This window comes from Tachypleus tridentatus, chromosome 13, assembly GCF_004210375.1.
Source record: "Tachypleus tridentatus isolate NWPU-2018 chromosome 13, ASM421037v1, whole genome shotgun sequence".
Taxonomy (NCBI): domain Eukaryota; kingdom Metazoa; phylum Arthropoda; class Merostomata; order Xiphosura; family Limulidae; genus Tachypleus; species Tachypleus tridentatus.
In genome coordinates, this window is record NC_134837.1 from 179,541,746 (window position 1) to 179,565,358 (window position 23,613).

Sequence of the window (23,613 nt, forward strand, 5' to 3'; positions counted from 1 at the left end):
TTACAACAGTTAAGAAGGTAACTACATGTAACACCAATATTTGTCTATTAAGTGATTATGATTATCATTATAAATCCCATTACAAATACTTATGTAGCTTATGAGTATTCAATATCTTAATAATTTATATTTTAAAATGGTACTACCTCTGCTCCTCCATAGCTACTTCATTTTTCATTTGCCCTCTAAGCATTGGTAAACTTTTTAAAAGCACTCCAGTTTTTTATACCCCTATATTTTTTTTTTGTCATTGCAGTAATGTGCTGATCATGTGACCACCCTTCCTTATTTCCCTTGTGCCCTCTGTACTAATGCTGGCAAGTACCTGTTCCTTTGTGACATAATTTTCTCTTTATTTATTGGTATTTTTGTGTTTTATGTTCTTCATGTGACTGCACATTTTTTTTATTGTGCTTGATCACCAAATAAAAATCATTTCAAGTTCAAGTTTCTATTTGTTTGTGTTTGAGATGTTTCTGTCTCCCAAATGCTACTCTGTTCATATGAATTCAGGTTTCTTAACAGCAGTTGATAAATTTCCAAACATAAACAGACAGTGGTTATAACACTAGGCTATAGTTTCAAGTTTATGATGTCTATTGAGGGAAGTACATATGTCTTAAGTTCAGCCAGTGATTTTTTTTTCCTTTCAAGAGAGGTATTTTCTGTTTATATGTGTTTCCCATTCACTTGTATGCCACACTTTCTTCTATATGTCTATTCTCTTATTTATCTCATCTTCTGGGTCTTTACCTTATTGTGTCGTTTTAGTTCTTCTGTATTGGCCACTCAGATGTGGTTCCCTCTTCTCTGGCCCTTACTGGAATGACAAATTTTTATCCTTTTTTCTGACTTGTTTGCTCCTTAGTCAACCCTCATCTGTTGTTTTCCATCTAGATGTCAACTTACTCCTTTCAACGTGACTTTTGTCTGGTCACATGCCTCAGCTCGGGGGATCATCCTTATATGCTTATATTTCATTCACTCCCCTATTTTGTATCTTTTTTCCTTACCTAGATCCCTCCTTTTTGTGATCTTTTGGTTGCTCTGGATTGGGCTATTCTTCTTTGTCTGTGTACCAGAGGCACAAGTCTTGCTTCAGTCTCTGGTCCTTTCTTCCAGGTCTTCTGTCCATTTGGTACTTCTGTTTCTCATTTGTCCCTGTTCTTCATCTAGTTATCTGTTTAGGGTTTGTATGTTTTAACTGTTGCTCTTTATAGAACTGTTCTGCCAAACTTCCTCCTTTCTCACTCTCCCAAAAAGTTTCTCTTCCTTGGGTTGTTTCATTTATTTCATCTGGTCCATCCAACACATTTCTTTTTTTCTGCTAGATTGGGATCTTTATATTGTTCTTCCCATACTATTTAGTTTTCCTTTGAATTCATTGTAAGTTGTTCCTTGTAAGATATTTCTTTTTCAGTTTCAGTTTTCCTGCTCCTGGCATGCAGTCTTCATTGTTGTGATTGTTATTACATTCTTTACCATTTCTCATATGTTTTTTTGTTATTCAGATCTGGCATTCCTTCCCTGGACTTCAGTTGCCTTCCTGGTTAGGTTATTTTATGTTTTCTCCTCTTTCCTTTTTTTCTTTTCCAACCTTTATTCCCATTTGTTCCTGGATCATCTCCTTTATTCATTTCTGACATTATTGCATATTATACACACAGCATGGCATGAAATCTATTATACAAGGCACTACTACTGGCTGTTTGCTGCCCAGATGGACTGCATTTAACATAATTCAATGTATACCAATGAGCTTCCCCTGGGTGTTTTTTCCCTTGCTGGACTGCTTTTGTTGATTATATCTATCGTTTTTATGCTGCATATTGTACACACAATATGGCACAAAATCTATTATGCAAGGCAATTCCACTCGATGTTTTTTGTCTAGGTATATCATACTTGACATAATCAGTTGTATGTCATGAAGCTTTTCCCACATGTTTTTGCCTTAATGGCTCTTGCTTAACTATCTTGATATCAGTTCAAGGCACTTCCCTGGATATTTTTTGCCCAGGTGGACTGTACTTGGCCTAGTTGCAGATGGTCTTCTCACTCTAGCCACATTTTATTTGTTACCTACCTGTCTTGTCCTCTTCATTGACATAATACATCATATCCCAAGGAGCTTCCCCTGGATATTTTTTGCCCAATTGGACTGCACTTGGCCTTATTTGCAGATGGTCTTCTTACTCTAGGTACATATTTTATTTGTTACCTACCTGTCTTGTCCTCTTTATTGGGTGATGAGCATAACTGTTCCAGAAATACTGCTGTATCCCACAGATATATCATGTATTTTAACTGTGGCATACCTGCTTTTTCATAGTGGTTGTTCTCCACTTGATTATTTGCTTTTGTGCCTTCATCAGCCCATCCATCTCTCCAATATAGGGAACTATCTATGCTAGTATAGAAGGTGCAGTGATATTGGTGGAAGGTGGTCACATGATTAGTACCATTTGCTGCAATATTAAAAAACATATAGGGGGATATAAAGGACTGGTGTGTTTTTCAAAAGTTTACAAATGTCTAGAGGGCAAGTAAAGGTCGAGATAGTTATAGGCGAGTTGAGGTAACTACCTGTAAGAAATGCATTTTCAATGTTAGAAATGTGAGCTTCTGGTTCCTTACAAATTCTTTATAATTGCTAAACTATTTGGCATTTTACTACTAGATGGCATATTTTTAATCTTTTAAGAACATTGGTTTAGAAAATAGTTTTCTTTGAGTTTCAAAGGACTGTATATAGTTTTAGAGCATATATGTTTTATAAGTAATTTCATGTGTAAAGAAACATTATGCAGCTTATCCATTATTATTTTGTTAATTGCTTGACTTTTTCAATGTGACTATGTTGTTTATAAAACATTAACTTATGAGAATGAAAGCAATTGCATTTTATACACATAAGCTGACTAGTTTTTGATTTTATGCTGTTTATTTTCTCTAGTAAAAATTAGTACATTGAAAACTTTTAATGCCTGTAATATTTTATAAGTAGTTTTAGTTGAGGATATTTATTATGCTTATGAAATATTAGCAGTTGTACAATACCAGTTGATGCAGATCTCGTATTTGAGATAAGTTTTTTTTCTTTTTAAATCAGTTATCTAATAATTATAACTACAATATTTCAAAACAAATATCAGCTAAGATATAAATATGAACACAAAATAATTAACATAATTTCTTAATCTATTTTCCTGTTTTCTAGTTTAAGTCGCACAAATTACTCAGTACAGCAATACTTGGTTGTTTTTGCAAAGAATTATTACACATTAAAAGTAGGTTTTTATTAGTCTAAGGTTATGTGAAATAGTAAGCTATTAAAACAATAGTACTTTAATTATTAATTGTTTTTTTTTATGCCCCAAAAGAAACTTGAACTCTGAAAGAATCATTAGACCTGCAGTGAATACTGTTGAAAAGCAGTAATTACTATTAAAACAATTATGCTGAAAAGATGTGACAAGAAAAAAACTACATTATTTTTAGCCCTTGGCATGCACATGTATGTGTATAGGTGTATATACTTATGTGATGACCTCACTAATATGATAATATGTTTATATCTGACATTTATAAAAAATGTTGAAGAAATACATAAGTTGTGATGACTCTCACCATTGGGTGTAATAATTGTTTTACAAATAGGTTTCAAACTTCTTAAAGCTGAGATATTATTAGTGTTTTTTATTAGGTAATATTCACTACTTCTCAAACAGCCATTATTTGGTAGTGTTTTATAATAGATTGCACAAATAGTGGTTAAGTTGTTTTAGTGACAGTTGGATATTTTTAGCCCTTATGTCTTAGTGTTTGAGTGACATGTGTTATTTACTTAACAGTACTATTCAAGAAAATTATCCAGTAATATTTTCTTCTGAATAAATAGTCTTTTCGATTATGTGTGCTTAAAGGATGGTGTATACAACTTAATTTATAAACACAGTAAAACAACAGTATGTCATATTTATATGGTAGCATATCAGTGTAATAAATGAATTTCAGGTGAGTTGAATTAAGTTGACTTTTATATGCAAAAATGGCTCGTTTGGGTTGAGAAAATATTTTACATAGAAGAGCGAACAACGTTTTGACCTTCTATGTAAAATATTTTCTCAACCCAAACGAGCCATTTTTGCATATATATTTCTCTACGACTGGGTTTTCTCGACATCACTAAGCTGACTTTTCTTTTGCTGGTTTTTTTTTAATTATGCATTTTCAAAGGCTAGCCTTGGAATATATATTTCAGACAAAACCCATTAATATGCATTTTGTCTAGTCATTTGGATATAGATAATAAAATTAATATATAAAAAGATCTATCCTAACTATTACTGCCTGTTGTAATGTGACCTTATGATGAATGGCTATACATAACTTGAATATTATACTTTTCTGTTTAAATATTAATATTCAGTTTTTTAGCCAAATTACCAGTACTTGTTCTCCTAGCAAATTGGAGAAAAGAAGTTACGAAACATCAAGTAAAACTGTATATTCACCACAACCCCAGAGTATGAATGTGAGCAGAACTGTGGAAGAAATCAGACAGAAGCTTCCAGCACCAGAAGAAACGCCTGCAGAAAATGCCAGTGTTTATGAGAGTGGAGGAAGACCACTTCCACTAAATGGGATGTCGATACGTAATACAGCCAACAAAGACAGTGCAATTTTTTCTTTGTTTTCATCTTCAACAGAATTATGTCGGGCTATAGTTCACTGTGCTAGTTCTCAAAATACTAAAAACATCGAGGAGAAGTGCATTCAGAAAACTGAGCCACCCCCTTATAGACAACCTCCTCTTGCTTCAAAAGTCTCTGCTGTTCCAAAGTCTACTGTATCTCCAGTTTGCACAAACAAAAGTAATACAGTATCACCCATTGATAGTCCACCAGAGGATATAAGCCTTTGTAATACACAGGACAGTGTACCTCCCGTACCTGCATCCCAACGATCAAGAAGGCGTTCGTTGGAAAGACAAAGTTCTATCCCAAGTGATTTAGCGACAGCTTTTCCAAAGTTGTTGATGCTTGCTGCTTTGAGTGAGCAAAGTGAACAAGTTTCATCATGCGAAGAGTATGGTGATTCTCTCAAGTCTACACCACACCAAAGTATGGAAGAAGATCCTGCAGAATCTGTGGCACGTAAAGATCATTCAATTGTAACAACAAATAAAATCAATGATAGGTGGGGCTCAGTATGTTTCTTAGCATGCCACTGACTACCTTGTTTGCTTTTCTTATATATTTCTAAGCTGTAATAATGAAAACTGCATGAGCATTCTCAAACAGAACATATTTATCTTTATTTTTTATGATTGCAATAAGTCATACTAGTGATAAATCTGGTGACATTTTTACTATTATTCTCAGCATTTGGTTTTATTAACCCTTTCGTAACCTGTCACAGGTCAAAGGCTGTGTCATCATGTTTTTTTACTTGCATTTAAAATTTTTATTGAAGTACTATTTTATGAATTTGTGTTAGTAAGGTTGGAATCAAATTGTAGATAATTCAAACTTTAATGTTTTATATATATATGAGTTAATTTCTTAATTTAAAAGTGCATTTTGAAAGAGCATACCTAAATATAGATATTAGTAAGTCACATGGTATGTTGAATACAGCTGTGTTTAAAATTAAATGCTTGTGATGTCAAAGTACTAAGCCTGTAGTTTTGTACAAATTAGGAATTCAAATTACTAATATTAACAAGCTAGAATATAAAACAAGAACCTTGTACCTTTTTAATTTGCTGAGATATGACTTATATACTGAATCAAATACGATGGCCCTGTTCAACTCTCCATTTTTTGAAACTGTTCCTTATATACTCTTACTACACTATATAACATGTGAATAACAAAATGACAGCTTAGAAATATCCCCTTAGTGGTTTTCTCAGCCTGTGAAAAATCTACCAAGGTATCGTGAAGGTGGGTTGTAATTTTAGTCTGTTCGAAGTTTCTTGTTTTATTTTTTTATCTAAATATATCTTAGTTACTAAGCTTAGTAAATTAGTAGAATTTTATGGTATTAGTGTAATTATTTATGATATTTTTGTAATTCAACTATATATATAATGTAAAAAAAAGACTTTTGTTTGTTATCCTTCACATTCAAAATTTTAAAAGGCTTAAGAACCTATGTCCATCAGCAACCAAGTTCAAAAGTCTACCAGATTTTGTGAAGATACACATGCTGTATCAAAAGTAATAGTGCAAACATTTAACATCTAAAATGTGTAGACAAATTGTACTGAGCCTGTACTGAAAGGGTTAATTGTATAAAAAGTAACAAATATCCTTGCATGATCATTCCTCCCCACCCTGTCAAAAATAAATTTACTTTTGTTTGTTATGTATAATAATAATAATAATTATTTCTCAATCATTGTTTGTTGTTGAGACTAAGTAACAAGAAAGTATGAGGTAATATTTTTATGTTCTCAGTTGTTGCATGATTGTTCAAAACTGTTTACTGTCTCATTTTCTTAATTTATACAATAAAAGAGATTGAAAATAATATCATATGAATTTCTCATAAATGTTGAAATTATTTCATTGATTTTTAAGGAAATCAATGTTATAATAATTTTACAATAATTTGTGTTTGTATCATATTCCTAGATGTCTTTTGTTTTCCAGAAACAAATATATTGAAGACATTTTCAATCTTAAATATTTCATGACAGAGTAATTTTTAGAAATCAAAAATTTGTGATGAAAATTTAGCATTATCTTAGCAAAAACATAGTTTTGTTTGAAGTTATAGACTCCTGTTCAAAAACAAACTCTTGTCTTTTGGAATCTCATCAACTTCTTTGATGTATTTCCTCCCAGTGATGGTGTGGTATGTCTGCAGATTTATGCTACTAGAAACTGGGGGTTTAATACCAATGCTGAGCAGAGCGAAAATAGTTGATTTTTTAGCTATGTGTTTAATTACAAACAAGCAAATCTATGGTATACAAAGAATTTTGGTCTTTTGATGTTTTTTTAATTAAAAAATATAGTGATATGCTGAAATGTATAATATACTGTAGGTTTTCAGTTGATATTTACACCTATTATTCATTTTTCATTTAGTGTTGTATGTTATTAAGCATTTTGTTAAAGCAGAAATTCCTAGTATTTGTTCGGAATGTATTTTAATATTGAGTGTTTAAAGTTGCAGGTTCAGTATTATTCTGTAAGCTGTATTTTATTATATTTATGAGGCTGTGTTTTAAACATTAATATGTTCTTTAAAAGTCTTAGGTTACTGTAGATTAATTTTAAGAGGCGTAACAGGCGTCAGCTTCTAATAGTTTGTATTTAACAGCAAAGACTTCTCTTGTTTATTATTTATTGCTGCTATTCAGGCTCTTCACTCACTGTCAGAGCTAATTTCACTGGTGACTCATTTGCAAAAATCAAGTTGTACAGAGTATGAGGTTAAGCTGTGAATTAGAAGTAGTTATATTAGACTAAGTCTAAGATTAATTTTGTCACAACATTCTTTAGTGATCCAGAACAGGTCAATATAATTGTAATTGTTCTTATATATTGCACACAATTGCCAGGGACTACTAAACCAAACACATTGTTTCCAGTTTCAACTTCTATTTCTAAATCTGGTATTAGCTATAGATATACTAGCTGAAGACCACAAAGGATACTGTAAAAAAAACTATAAATTCAACTTATCCTGCAAATAATAAGCTATACTGATGAAACCTAAAGCCTCTGACATAGATGTCTCCTGCTGGGACAACAATAAGTTTTTGGATTTTCATTTTTAAAATCAGGGGTTTGATTCCCCCTCAGTGGGCACAGCAGATGGACCATTGTGGGGTTTCAATAAGAAAATCACACTGACATTGATAAACACAACACCATCAAACAGATAATGTTGTTTCAATAAGGGATAGTGCTTCATGCTGACAGTTGGAAAAGTTAAAGTAGTTTTTCTCACATCCATTTAAATAAAAAAAAAAAAAACTTATTATGTAGGATGTAGCTGAAAATCCTAAATTAAAGACACCATATTTTTCTAGTTATATAAAAAGTAGGAACCAGTACAGTAACATATATGTAAAAAAGTAATAAAATGATTGTATTTTGAAAAGAGTATAAATAAGTTTAAATAAAATTAAATAGTTTACTGAATTTGATGCAATAATCATATTAAGAAATTACATGTAAAAATATTACACACTTGTAGCTGCAAATATGTAAAAGTTTATATTTTAGTAAAACTGTGATATTGGAAATCATTAACACATTATTATTATTATAAACACTTTCTAAAAATAGTGTTCAGTAGCCATATATTTTATCAAACCACTGATTTTTCTCATCATGCATTGCTTGCTCTATTTCCTAGCTTTCACATTATTTCTAGAAGCAATAAAGTATAATATTGATAAGTAGGTCTTTTTTTGTTCTGTGAAGTTTCATAAGAATGGATGGAAGTAATGTAAAATACTTGACAGCATCTGTTAAAATCATGCACAATTTTTCTTGAGATCAGGTAGCTAAGCACTTGTAGATTGTATGCAATGCTTAATTAATAACAGAAACATTTATATATGTAAAAACAGCTGGTATGGGTTGAGAAAGTTTTTTACGTAGACGAGCGAACAACGTTTCGACCTTCTTTAGTCATTGTCAGGTTCACAAAGAAAGAAAGAAGTAACTGGCCGATAGCTGACTGCGTGTTTGAATGGGGTTGTGTAATTGAGTGTAGGAATGTAGAGGGTGTGCTTAGATGTTTGATTATATTTATCAATATAGGTATAAAGGTGTTTTCCTTTGTATTGGTTTATTTTGGGCTTGAGTTGTTGTATAAGTAAAGGCTTTAATTTTGCATTTGTTTATGTTTGTTTCTTTATTTAGTATTTGGGTGCTTTTTATGGTTATGTTGTTTTATTTGATTTGCAGTGTTTGAAAATGTGTGAAGGTGACTTTTTTTATGTTCTTTGAATCTGGTTTCCATTTTTCTACTTGTTTCTCCAATATAGAAGTTGTGGCAGTTATCATATTGTATTTTATAAATAATGTTGGTGTGGTGTTTGTCAGTGTAGTTTTTGCATTGTATAGATCTTAGTTTTGTGTCTGGTTTTTGAATAAATTTTGTATTAACTGGAATGTCATATTTTGTTACTAGGTTTTGCCAAATGTTGCTTATTTTTCTGCTGATGTCAGGAATATATGGTATGCAGCAGTATATGGTTTTGTGATTTTTTAATTCGTGAGATATATTTACTTTTGTTAGTTGATTTTGTTTTTTGTCTAGGTGTGTGCATATAATGTTTTCTACGGTATGCGGAGGAAACTTATTGATGTTGATGAAGTATTGTTTTATTTTGTCTAATTCATCATTAATTTTATCTGGTGAGCATAGTTTTATGGCTGTGTTTATTTGGTTTCTTAGTATGTTGAGTTTTTGTTTTGTTTCATGTGCTGAGTCCCAAGAAATGTATAGTCCAGTATGGGTGATTTTCGGTGGATTCCTGTTTTAAATTGTGTATCGGTTCTTGTAATTTTGAGGTTAAGAAATGATGTTTGATTGCTTTCTTCCTGTTCACATGTGAAGTTAATGTTGGGATGTATCGAGTTAATGTGATTGAAAAAATTAATTGTGTATTCTGTAGATGTGAATCCCACAATCGTGTCGTCTGCATATCTATACCAGTACAGTGGTGGATGTAATGCTGTGTTAATTGCTTGTGTTTCAACTTGTGTCATAAAAATATTGGCTAGAACTGGTGATACTGGGTTGCCCATGCTTAGGCCATTTATTTGTATATAGTTGTGGTTGTTGAACATGAAGTTTGTCTTAATCATGGTGAATTTTATGAGGGTTGCTAATTGGTTGCTGGGAATGTCTATTGATGGGTTAGGGTCTCGGATATAGAGTTTTAATGCTATCTTGCAGGCTTCAGCAGTTGGAACTTCTGTAAAGAGGGATATAATATTTAAATTGGCCATTAAGGCTGTATCACTAAGTTGATTAAGATTAGACATGAAATTAAAAGAGTTTTGAATGAGCTGGCTGATGTTGCATATTTGGAGAATGCCCATGCTATGTGTTTACCAAAATTGTAATTAAATTATTCATATGTGGACATTATTGGTCGTAATGGACAATCTGGTTTATGAGGTTTGGGGGTGCTGTATATTTGTAGTGTGTGAGAGTCGGTCTTGTGTAGGAAGGAATAAAGTGTTTTTGAAATTGTGTTGGCTTTTATCATTTTTAGTAGTATTTTGTTTAGTTGCATTTCCTGTGTCTTTGTTGGATTTGTGTGTATTGGTATAAATTTGTTTGTGTCTGATAGGATGTTCTTCATTTTTTGGATGTATTTATTCACGTTCATTATAACTATAGCATTTCCTTTATCTGCTTTTAGAATTTTTGTGTTTTTATCTTGTTTTAGGTTTTTAATGGAATTAATGTCTTTTTGTAAGATAGTTTTTTAGTTTTCTGTTTTGTGAAATTGTGTTGATGGTTTTGTGAGAAAATTCTTTGATAAAAATCAGGTGTTTCTGGAAATTATAAATGTTTAACCCATATCAGCCGTTTTTACATATATATTTTTCTCTACAAGTGGATTTTCTCGTCATCACGAACAGAAGCATTTGTTTTTTACTTCATAAGTTTTCATTCAACTTGTATAAAGAGACATATAGGTCAACCAGGATGTCTTAAGTATGTACATGTTTTTTTAGTAAAAAAAAATACATTAAACTTAGTATATTTCCACCTTCTTTTTGTTTTGTTTATAGTATGTATTACTAATTTCAGTGGGCCAGCATGGTTAAGGCATTTGACTCATAATCTGAGGATCGCAGTTTCAGATCCCCATCATACCAAACATACTCACCCTTTCAGCCATGGGGGCTTTATAATGTTATGGTCAATCCCACTATTCATTGGTAAAAGAGTAGCCCAAGAGTTGGTGGTGGATGGTGATGACTAGTTGCCTTTTCTTTTGTCTTACACTGCTAAATTAGGGATGGCTAGTGCATTTAGCCCTCGTGTAGCTTTGTGTGAAATTCAAAAAACAAACTAATTTCAGTAGAGAGTCTTATGGTACTAGGAAGTTCTGTTTTATATTTCTCTTTACATAGGTCTAGTGTGTATTAAGTTAGTCATAGTATAAATTCATTTTTGTAAAATAATATGAACAAATTCTGTAAAAATATGTTACTGATTGTGAAATCTAAATAGCATAAAAGTAAAAGTTGTTTATTGAATGTATTTTTGAAGCTATCAGACTTTTATATTTGACTGTTGTCAATAGGTTAACAGAAGTTCAAAGGGAAAGTAAATTGAGAACAGAAAGAAAGGGTGATAGTAAATCAGAAGTTGAAACAGGCAAAGATCAAGAAACCATTAGACAGGTCTGTTGCTTTAATATTTGTAAATGTGTTTGTCATGTTATTTGTTCAACTAATTATTGGTAAGTGTTTTATTTTTGCATATTGTATTCTATATTAATGTAACACTAACTTAGTACTTAGAATTTTTTTGTACAAGAAAATTTCTGTTATCATGCTACCATTTAACCTGCTCTTATCAAATAATGTGAGAATATATGATTTGGGTACAACATGTTTCATATTTGTACACATGTTTCTATCACATCTGTTGAATAAATTTATAATAAAATAAATGTGTAAAATTTTAGAAAATTTATTATGTGCTATCCATAACTCCTTAAACTTTAACAAAATTAGCTTCTTTTATCAGACATTACACTGTTCACATGCTACTGTAAATGTTACTACACATTGACTTGAGATGACAAATAGTGTTCAGCTACCTGTATATTTTAATGTAATGGGCAGAAGGTCATTTGTAGGGAGAGTTTGTGTGTTCTTAAGGCAAAAACATTTCAAATTTTTATTGAACTACCCATATAAATAAAACAGATTTCCCAGCTGAGCTAAATATAAATAAAAGAGAAAGCACTTAAAAACTTAAAACTTAAAAAGCATGTGCAGTGTTTGTTTGAACAAATCACCTAGGTTATAAACTTCTACCATGAAAAAAATTGTAGAAAATTGACCATTATGCACAATATCAGCTAGAAATAACTAAGAATTGTTAGTAGTTTTTTTGCTGTTTATTGTTTATAAAGGTATTATTTTACTAAATCTTTTATGAAAATCAGTCAGTAAGAAGTATAGATATGATACTGATATGGTAACTCAGTATCAACTTCAAAGATATTATGACAATTCGTTCATTCTGTTGAAGTGCTGTTAATATTTGGATTCAGAATAATGTAATTTATAAATTTTGTTTATCCAAAATTCATGCCAGATTGTAAAATTCTTAAAATATATTTTTGTATTGATTGGGCTCAAAAATATGTTTTAACTGTTTGTTTTGTATTACAAGACTTTAAGTTGCTTCATTTTGTAGCTCTAAATGAGAGTACCTTTATTATATATCTTGGGTCTTTAGTGTAGAATTTTCAAAAGTTAACATGTTTGACCTTTTTTACTTGGCCATCATTACTTGTTCATTTTTAAGCATCTAGAGTGGTTTTGGAGTTCTGTAAAACACCTGATTTATTTCTTCATGACCTGTAAGAAACTATTATATTTGTTTTCAACTTACTTCAAAGGTCCTTGTGTTAAGAATTTAGGGTTGAGAACAGAAATAATTAAGATGTGAGGGGAAGAGTTTTTATGTGCATTTTGAGAATGTTTCCCTGATGCTTCTAGTTTTAGGCTCAAATTTCCAATTTATGTTAGATTTGTAATGCAGTATCATTGTTTGAACTTAAATACACACTTGTTTTAATTTTTTTTCAGTTCTCAGTTTACAGTGTTTTCATTTAGGTTTTTAAGAGTTTGACTTGTTTATGCTGGTTTGGGTCTAATTATTTGTTTTGTACAGAAGAATCCCAGATTTCATGGGGAAGTAAATATGTGAAACCATTATATGTGTGAAATAAATCAGTTAACCAGTTTTATTAAAACCAACAATAACAACAATGAATGTGAAAAGACACAACTTCTAACTATAAAAGGCCTGGCATGGCCACGTGGTTAAGGCACTTGACTCGTAATCCGATGGTCATGGGTTCAGTCTCCATCACACCAAACATACTCGCCCTTTCAGCCATGGAGGGATTATAATGTGACAATCAATCCCACTATTCATTGGTAAAAGGGTAGCCCAAGAGTTGGCAGTGGATGGTGATGACTAGCTGCCTTCCCTCTAGTCTTACACTGCTTAATTAGGGGGGGGGCTACTGTAGATAGCCCTCGTGTAGCTTTGCGCAAAATTCAAAACAAACCAAATTGTAAAAAAAACAATGAAAATCAAAATTCAAAACTTATAGCTGATAAAAAGCAACAGACAGTGAAAATCAAGAAATAAGGATTATAACAAATAAAAAAGAATAATACACATGATGACAAGAAACGCACTTGAAGTAAAAATGTATCTTAGGATGGCTGGTATGGGTGATAACACTTTTAACTTGTAAAGCAGAGAACAACGTTTTGGGCTTCTTAGGTTATCTTCAGCTTAACTTTGTTCTCTGCTTTATTAGTAAAAGTGTTAATATCCATATCAGCTATCCTGAGATACATTGATACACACAATGGGAAAAAGTTAATAAAGTTATAACTAATTTTATGTTTGTTTTGTCCAGTTTTTAGTAAACCTTTAAACAATCATGAAACTTTGCCAAAAATGTGTATTATAACATTTTTTAATCACTGTATTTGTAAAATACATATGTATGCTTGAACGGGTATAGATTGAAATGGCAGGATGTTCAAGATGAATTGTTCTTTACCTGTGTAACATCATCTAACTTTAAGCTTGGAGCTATTAAATCAGTTTACGTTCCTGGAAAATGAACATTTTACTGAATGTCTAATTTAACTATAATTTTGATTATATTGTTTTCTTTTACAGTAGTAATGGATTACATAGAATTATTTTTATATAACAAGAGCTCAAGATTGTTGATGACTAGCTGCCTTCCCTCTAGTCTTGCATTGCCAGTTTAGGGACAGCTAACACAAATAGTTCTCATGTATCTTTGCATAAAATTCAAAACAAAACAAATTGGAGTGTGTTTAAATGAAACACAAAGCATGTAGATCAGGTATTTTGTCAGCATTTTTATCAGAAGCTGTATTACATATGTTTTAAGCATATGTTGTTCAATAATGTTTTTTTTTTAATTTAAAACTTCATACAAAGTATTGCCCTGAACAATTAAAATTGAAATGTTCTAAGTTTAATAAACATGAGATGTGGTATATTCATCTGGTTGGGTTAATAAAACAGTATAATAGCACTTTGTTCTTTGTTTGTGTACAAGCTTTAATAAAGTGTAAGGAGTAAATATTACAATTAAGTAAGAAATTAAACATTCATTTGAGGTATACTGATATTAACCAGATAGTTTTGTTGTTGTTGTTGTTTAGCATATACTGAGACCTGTTAAACATGCTCTGTATTTATTTGTATTTGAAGAAACTTGTAAAATTAATATAGCTATATTTATTAGCAATGTAAGAAAGACATATAGAATGAAAGATACAATATTTCTAAAAGAATAAATGGTTACTTTCCTAATTATGTTGACTTTTCAATACTTCTTTTAATTTTCCATAGCATGCTTATTTATTTCGTACAACCAAGTTATGCACCAACTTATGTTTACAAAACTAATGACAAATCCTGTATACCAATGATATTTAATTAACTGAATCTTAAAAAAACTAAAAAAATTGGTCTTTATCAAGCAGTTGAGGGTACTAAGAGTTGCAGTTACATTAATCGAAAAAATTCAAAGTGAAGAGTGGTTTACATTGCAATGATACTAAGAGTAACAAAGATACTGCTATCAGTAGTGTACAAAAATATACTAAATTGAGAACATTTCATGCAAGTAAATCCAGAGTAAGAAAAATATAAGTCACAAAAGAAGTGATTACAGAAAATACTTAATGCATGAATATTCACATGAGTAGTTGAAATTAGTGTGGTGGAAAAGTTTAAAAATGGGTGTCAAAAATATGTTTAGTTTGTAGTACACATGTTTATACATGAGTGGTTTCTAATGTGTCTCATCTGGTTTTACAGATTTGCTTAATTTCTCATAATGACCTGTGTTTAATTTTTTCAGTGTTTTTACATATTTCCAAACATGGAAAAAATTAACTGAAATACTATTATTTGTATTTTTGAATAATTAATCAATTACTCATATTTGTGTTCAATCTTAAAGGATTTTTAAAATAAAATATAGTATAAATCAATATGTTTATATTCTTTGCAAACCAGTTGCATTAATGTAACTTTCTTATAGTTCCTTTGTGAGAGACTAAAAATTATTAATGATATTGTGTATATATATTTGATAAAATGGGTATTTTTGTATAGTACTGAAATTTAAGTGACTATGATACAAATTTCTGTCTTTTTAACAACTTAAATTAAGTCCCAAGGAAAAGCTTAGTTTAAGTAAAACTATAGGTAAGAGTTTTATATAGTAGCTTTTAATGTTTGTCATAGGATATGGAAGATTCTACAAGAGGAAAGCACTCAGTTTTTGTACAGCAAATGCCAAGAGTGGAAATTAATGTGTTTCCAAGTGAAGCAGTAAGTAGAATATCAGATGAAGAGTTGGAAGATAAACGACAAGATGGTAAAAAAGAAAACGTTATTTTTGAGCCTAAAAAGAAAGATAATATCGTGACTAGAAAAGGTATTTGGTATATTTTATTCGTTATTCAAAGCAAACTATATATTAGAATATAAATATGAAAAATTATTATAATCTTTGAATCTGTTGACATGTGAATTAGCTATATTTAATTTTTTAACATAATGTTATCTGTCCACATTATTGTGATGAAAGCAGATATGAAAACGTCTTTTAAGAATATACATTTTAATTTATTTTTTTCAGACAGATATGTTTAGGTTTACTTTGTATTAAAATTTGTTTTTTGAATTAATTACTCTTCAGTAAAATAAGAGGAAGTGAAATGTACAAGTTTTATTTATGTTACTGTATGGTTTTAAAATCATTTGATCAGTTTTTGAATCACTATTAATGAAACAGTTTAATGATTTTTTTTAGTGTGCATTGAAAATAAGAAAATAGAATTCAATAAACATTCAACAGAAAAGTTTAATGTATTAATTATAATTTTACTATCCAATCAGTTTATTGTTAACACACGAAATAATCTGAAATCATTATTTACATTATCAATTAAATTCATAAGTATTATTTCCCTCATAAATTGTATTTCAATTACAGATAAAAGTACTTATTTATTTATGTGTATTGAGGTTAAGTATGTTATGGTAAATAATTTTGGAGCTTCAATATATCATTACAATCCATATCCATTTTCCTAATAGCAAGGCTTTGTAATTTAAAAAAAAAAAAAAAGTTTATAGAGAAAAACATAAAAGAGAAGAAACACTGAAAATAACTCATTTCTTCTACCAAGTGACATCGATGAGCAAATGTGAAACATATGACTTCTGCTGAGTGGTTTTTCCCAGGCAGTCTGTCAAATTATAATCACTGGAGAAATTCAGTTTGTTTTTATTAGCTTAGGAAGGCTTACTGGACAAAGTTTGAGAACTGTTACTTTGTACTCATCAGTCCTGAGACAGCAGGAAGGAAACCAATATGATTAGTAATTTTGTTAATGGTAATTTGGTTTTTATGTACACATTAGTAAGAAACCAATTTATTTTTGAGAATATATTTTATGTCTAACATAACATCTTCTTGCAAATTTTTTTTAGAAAAAAGAAATCTAAATATGTATTTAATCAAAACTCAGTTTCATTCATAGAAAGATACAGCCCAGGGAGTTGTGTGCAAGACAAGGAAAAACAAGAAAGGGTTGTATCCTCGCACATTTCAGTAAGTTGTGATTTCAATAGTAGCATAGGGAAAATAATTCTTTTCTATCTGTTGTGGTGTTTGACTTATCCATAAGAGATACAACATATTTATATCATATTGTCTTTGTGCAGTCTCTGTGACAGCACTAACTTGCTTATGAGCAATTATGTAATATACTGTACCTCAGGAAGGCTGGTGTGGGTATCAACACTTTTACTAATAAAGCAGAGAGCAACATTTTCACCTTCTAAGGTCACCTGAAGATGATCTAAGAAGGTTGAAACATTCCTCTGTCCTGAGATACATTTTTACTTCAATTGGGTTTCTCATCATCATGTGTGTAATATACTGCTCATATGTTTTTATATATTGTTACTGCAATCATAATTAAGTAAAAATATAATGGTTAAGTAAAGAAATAGCAAGGAAAGTGTATTTAGGTGATTATCTGTATTGCACATAAAGTGCATAACAACATGAAATACTGAAAACAAAAACCTTCAGAAGGTTTGTACTGTTGTATTCTATCTTAGATTTTAAATTTATAATAAAAAAATATTTATTGTAATTCTATCTATTATAACAATTTTTAACAATCCTAAAATCATGGTTAGTGTATATGACACAAGTATAATATTAAAAAAATAATTTTATGTTTTAGAGACATATTTGTATATAAATTCTGTCAAAAATTTCTTTTGATAACTATTTTATCTCATTGTAGTAAAATAATGACAAAAGTCCTGAACTAGAAACATTTGTAAATGAAATTAAGCAGAATTTTTAGTATATTTGTACAGAAAACTATATCTCTCTATTGACAGTTCAACAATTTTTTAAACTAAATTTAAAAATTGTGTCTGTGTTAGATTTAATCCAATCCTTAAGTAAAACTCTAACCTTGAAGGTTTTCAATGTATGGTTAAAATAATATATAAAGCTCTTTTTGTTCAACATTTATACACCTGCACAAAAACTAGAATCTAATAATTAAATAACAAAATAGTGAACAAAGAACAGTTTTAGCACAAAAGTTTCTCAAAAGCTTAATATGCATAACTGTGAAAGTACTAAATTCCACCAGTAAATGACTCATTTTTTTTCTTTCTGTTAATAGGAAAAATGGAAGAAACGAGATAGTTTGTCTAAAAACAAGAATCTGATTCCTGAACTGATAGAAACATCAGAAACGGAGTCAGCCAAAGGAAGTGCAAGTGGCAGTATGGAGAGTGAAGCTGCTGACCTACCTGGCTTAGATATAGTAGTTCCACCAATAGCTACCAGTGATTCTGCTTTTCCCAGTATTCCTGACAGTTTCTTAAGGCGTGTAGGACTGCATAAGGATTGCCCTTACAGGTATACCATTCTTATCAAGATTGCTCAGTGTAAAAAAACAAACAAACATCAAATGTGGTTTTAATAAATGTATAATAATAAACAAGTCAGTCACTAATTAAAGAAAACAGAACTATTCATTGGACAGAAATTGTTTAGTTTTTGTGAAGGACAAACTGTATATAATCGGATTTTAGTGTAAAATACAATAACAAACAAATTAGTTTCTGATCAAGAAGGAAGGAAATACTTACTTAAAATATTTAGATATATCATGAAATAGGCTTTTAGCATAGAATACTCTACACAAGTTAACTGCTAACCAAATTTTAAAAAATGTTCAGTTTGTGTCTAGCTATAATAATAATATATCAAACAAAAGATGCATTATTTTTTAATTTACTTCTTTGAATATATATACACACACACACAAAGACAAAAATTGGTGAGAAAAATAAATGGATTCTAGAATAAAATCACTCAGTGGCACAACAACATGTCTACAGACTTGTGACACTAGAAACCTAGTTTTGATACCCATGGTGGGCAAAGCACAGATAACCCATTATGCAGCTTTGTATTTAATTACAAACAGTGTGTTTTAGAATAAAATAACTTAAGAAAGGTTTAAAATTTATTGAGATGCTTATGAGAAGTGCCAGTGATCTTGCAGTTACTTTCAGATAGTGAAGTGACCTAATATTTGTAGCATTATTTCTTTTTACTGATTGGTTAAAAGAAATACTTCAATTGTTGAAACTGGTATTTCTTACAATAATTATAAAATCAAAGTATTCATTATTAAAGAGTATATTACTCCTGAATTACCAGTAGTTAAATATGGTTTTGGAATTTGTCAGTATTCCATTTGAATATGGAAGATTTAACTTCCCTCATGACAGTAAGTTTTATGGTCTTTTATCTTAATTTATGAATTTTTTAAAAAAATATGAATACAATTTCCTGTTGGAAGAAACTGTAGATAAAAGAAAGCCCATGTTTGAAACAGGAATTTATTTAATTGTGTGTACTTAAAAAATGAGCTCATACTGAAAACTATTAGAAAAAGTTTAAGGACACTGTGAGCACTCTTATCATGTTTTACACAAGTAAGTTTTACAGAACATTTATATATTTGGGTATTATTTTAAATTAAAAAATCGTGAATATACTATTAAGTAATGTTATTGTTTCATTGGTTTATGTAATTTAAAAATATTTTATTTTCAGCAATGAACAACTCAGTGAACAGGAAGTGGAGGTAATATTCTAAATATTGTATCCATTTTGTTAGAGAATCATGTCTGACAAATAAATGTTTTCACAAAGGTAGGTTAACACATGTTAACTGTACTTTAGGTAGTCCTGGAAATCCTAGGAAAGTTTAAATATTTGAACATCATTTTCAGACCCAGAAATATTATGGAAAATACTTAAATGTGTTATAAAAGTTTTGATATTTAAACAAAAATCAGATCCCAAAACTTCTACAAAATAAGTAAACAGTTTCAAAAAAATAAATTATCAGACAATAGAAGTGTTTTGCTGTGTGTTTGTGTGCACTTTCAGTTTTTTTTATATGGATTTTTGAGCAGGAGTCTTTACAGTAGGTGTCTGCAACTTGTTGGTATTATTTTTCATCAATAAACAGAGATCACACAACCCATCTGTTTTAAAATAATATATTAAAAACAAGTCAAACAATTGTTCATCACACAGTTACCACAGTTGTATGTTTAAATTGTCATCTATTTTCATCAAGAGTCCACATAGACTGGTTCAGTTATCTTGTCAATTGATTTCTAAAGTGAATTATTATTCTCTACTCTGTTATTACAATACAGTTTGCAATTAATGCACTTTAAAAATTAAATTATTGCACTTTGCATTCTTTATGGCTAAACTTATAAACATAGTCTAGATCAATTTGACCACTAACTTTGTCTTACTTCCATAAACTTGAATGTTTAAACATGTACTACCTAGAACTTTCTACAAACAAGCCATTAAGATGTAACAATACTTACTTGAAGCAATGAAAAAAAATTCAAAAGGTTCAAGTAACATGATATCAATTTCCAACTAAACTATACAATAAATTATTTGTAAACAGTTACACAAGAAGATTTGCCATACCTATCACTTCTAAAAGTAACTTAAGTTCTCATACAATAAAAATTAAATAATACTCTCATATTAAACTTGAAATGAACAATCTTGTATATACAACTTGCACATTGTTGTCTGACATGATGTATGAGTTCCAGGAAAGGTCACCCACCACATTTTAACCAGTTTGTTGATACTGTGGTTTAACCAGGTACATAGTTTTTTGTTTTAAAATACTTTATTAAATCATAACAGTTTGGATATAAGAAAATAAAAACACTAATATTTGCATTAATAAGAGTTTACAATTTAATATAATATATTTTACTTCACAGGACATCCAAGCACCTGTGATTAGACTAAATTTTAAATCGTATTTGTGAGTCAGTCATTAATATATCTAAATGTTATTACACAGACATAATGGGTTAATTAGATCTGGATTTACTTTATACTTTAGTAAAAATTGTGAACTTGATACAACTATAGGCACCCAGTAAAGTTTGCACAGATAGATATGGGCTTAACATTTAGCACATGGATAGATGTGGGACTAACGTTTAGCATCAAAGGCATAATCACTGATTCTAAGCCTTGGCCAAATTGTTCATGCATTTACGTAAAAAGTAAATTAAATTATACATATAATACATCTAATTTTATATCTAGTTTTCCAAAAGTCAAACAGAAATATATTTTACTTCACAGGACGTCCAAGCACCTGTGATTAGACTAAATTTTAAATCGTATTTGTGAGTCAGTCACTAATATATCTAAATGTTATTACACAGACATAATGGGTTAATTAGATCTGGATTTACTTTACACTTTAGTAAAAATTGTGAACTTGATACAACTATAGGCACCCAGTAAAGTTTGCACAGATAGATATGGGCTTAACATTTAGCACATGGATAGATGTGGGACTAACGTTTAGCATCAAAGGCATAATCACTGATTCTAAGCCTTGGCCAAATTGTTCATGCATTTACGTAAAAAGTAAATTAAATTATACATATAATACATCTAATTTTATATCTAGTTTTCCAAAAGTCAAACAGAAATATATTTTACTTCACAGGACGTCCAAGCACCTGTGATTAGACTAAATTTTAAATCGATTTGTGAGTCAGTCACTAATATATCTAAATGTTATTACACAGACATAATGGGTTAATTAGATCTGGATTTACTTTACACTTTAGTAAAAATTGTGAACTTGATACAACTATAGGCACCCAGTAAAGTTTGCACAGATAGATATGGGCTTAACATTTAGCACATGGATAGATGTGGGACTAACATTTAGCATCAAAGGCATAATCACTGATTCTAAGCCTTGGCCAAATTGTTCATGCATTTACGTAAAAAGTAAATTAAATTATACATATAATACATCTAATTTTATATCTAGTTTTCCAAAAGTCAAACAGAAATATATTTTACTTCACAGGACGTCCAAGCACCTGTGATTAGACTAAATTTTAAATCGTATTTGTGAGTCAGTCACTAATATATCTAAATGTTATTACACAGACATAATGGGTTAATTAGATCTGGATTTACTTTACACTTTAGTAAAAATTGTGAACTTGATACAACTATAGGCACCCAGTAAAGTTTGCACAGATAGATATGGGCTTAACATTTAGCACATGGATAGATGTGGGACTAACGTTTAGCATCAAAGGCATAATCACTGATTCTAAGCCTTGGCCAAATTGTTCATGCATTTACGTAAAAAGTAAATTAAATTATACATATAATACATCTAATTTTATATCTAGTTTTCCAAAAGTCAAACAGAAATATTAAATCTATAGTGCTATTAGTATCATTCATTTTCACTGAAATCAACCAGTTCCCTGTAGAATACATAGGTATATAAGCATATATATAAACAACTATATTTGTAAAAACGGCTCATTTGGGTTGAGAAAAATTTTTTACAGAGGAGTGAACAACGTTTCGACCTTCTTCGGTCATTGTCAGGTTCACAAAGAAAGAGAGAGGTAACTGACCGGAAGCTGACCACATGTTTGAAAGGGGTTGTGTAACTGAGTGTCGGAATGTAGAGGGTGGGCTTAGATGTTTGAATACATAATTTTATGTTATTATTTTATTATTTATTATATGATATATAAACAACTGATATAAAGACAGTTTACCTTGACTTGAATGCTACAAATATACCTGAGATATAGATCCAATAACAAGTTCAAGTTTTTCATAATATCTTTATCTGTTGCTATTTGCACTTGCATATTTGTGTTTGCTAATCCAAGGCTTTACTCTAATTTTTGGTAACATTACATTTCATAATATTTCTATGTGTTTATACTAGTAATAGAAAGAAAGCAGTAAATCTGCACCCAACATTTGTTGAAGTAATATTTTTCATTTAATATCTTATGAGGGATGAATTCCTAGTGTTATTTTGGAATTAGTAATGGTCAGCTAGTCAGCTCTATGCTGGAATAATTACAGACATAATGCTGTGAAGTGGAGGTAACAGTTACTTATTGTTATACTAAAGGAATATCTGTAACAACATGACCTAAAAGCAAGTATATAGCTATCAACACATTTGAGGTCATTGATTGAAGATTGTGTAAGATTTCCCATGCAGCAAAAGCAACTCTGTGACTTATTGATTTAATATGTTGATATACTTGTGGGACCAGATTGCCAGTTTGGTCAAATAATGGTGTTTCAACACCACATGAATACAGACAATATAAATCAAATAAAGTAATCATCTCACCAACTTCCTTAGAGCAGTATGGAAGTTATTTGTACTGAAATTTAGCAGATATTAAAGGATAGGGTCATACAATCTTTGAAGATTATTTGATTTTTTTTTTTTTGAAACAAGATGTCAGATTTCTTTGTTGATTTTAACATGAGAGATGACTTGTAAATATTCCACATTGTGCCCATCAATCTGTGTAATGTAAGGCTAATGGAACTTACACTGAAATTGAAGGACCTGCAATGAGAGAGATGCCTGGGGTCCATTAACAACATTTAGTGTTTGGTTGTATTTTCAAGTCTGCAGCTAAAAAACGAAGAATGGTATCAAGTAGATAAATAAAATAGGCTTAAAACCGAAATAGGAAAGTGTTTATGTGAACAGAAGTGAATTTTTTTAGTCATACTGGAAGGAGAAGCAGTCTGTATTGGCTCAGCTGAAAAAAAACTGTGGTGTGAGATTGACCTATGACCTGATGAGAAGTTCACAGCTTTTTTGTTTTCATGCT

General features: G+C 30.3%; 1 protein-coding gene across 1 annotated transcript in view; it reads left to right on the plus strand.

Annotated features, from left to right (window-relative positions):
• LOC143236391 (uncharacterized) overlaps nt 1–23,613 on the plus strand; it is a 49,415-nt gene that overhangs the window by 5,047 nt on the left and 20,755 nt on the right. The window contains exons 5-10 of the mRNA XM_076474658.1: nt 4,468–5,202; nt 11,303–11,402; nt 15,553–15,745; nt 16,857–16,927; nt 18,027–18,265; nt 19,475–19,505. Of these exons, the coding sequence (XP_076330773.1) occupies nt 4,468–5,202; nt 11,303–11,402; nt 15,553–15,745; nt 16,857–16,927; nt 18,027–18,265; nt 19,475–19,505 (1,369 nt within the window). The remainder of the gene's footprint in view (nt 1–4,467; nt 5,203–11,302; nt 11,403–15,552; nt 15,746–16,856; nt 16,928–18,026; nt 18,266–19,474; nt 19,506–23,613) is intronic.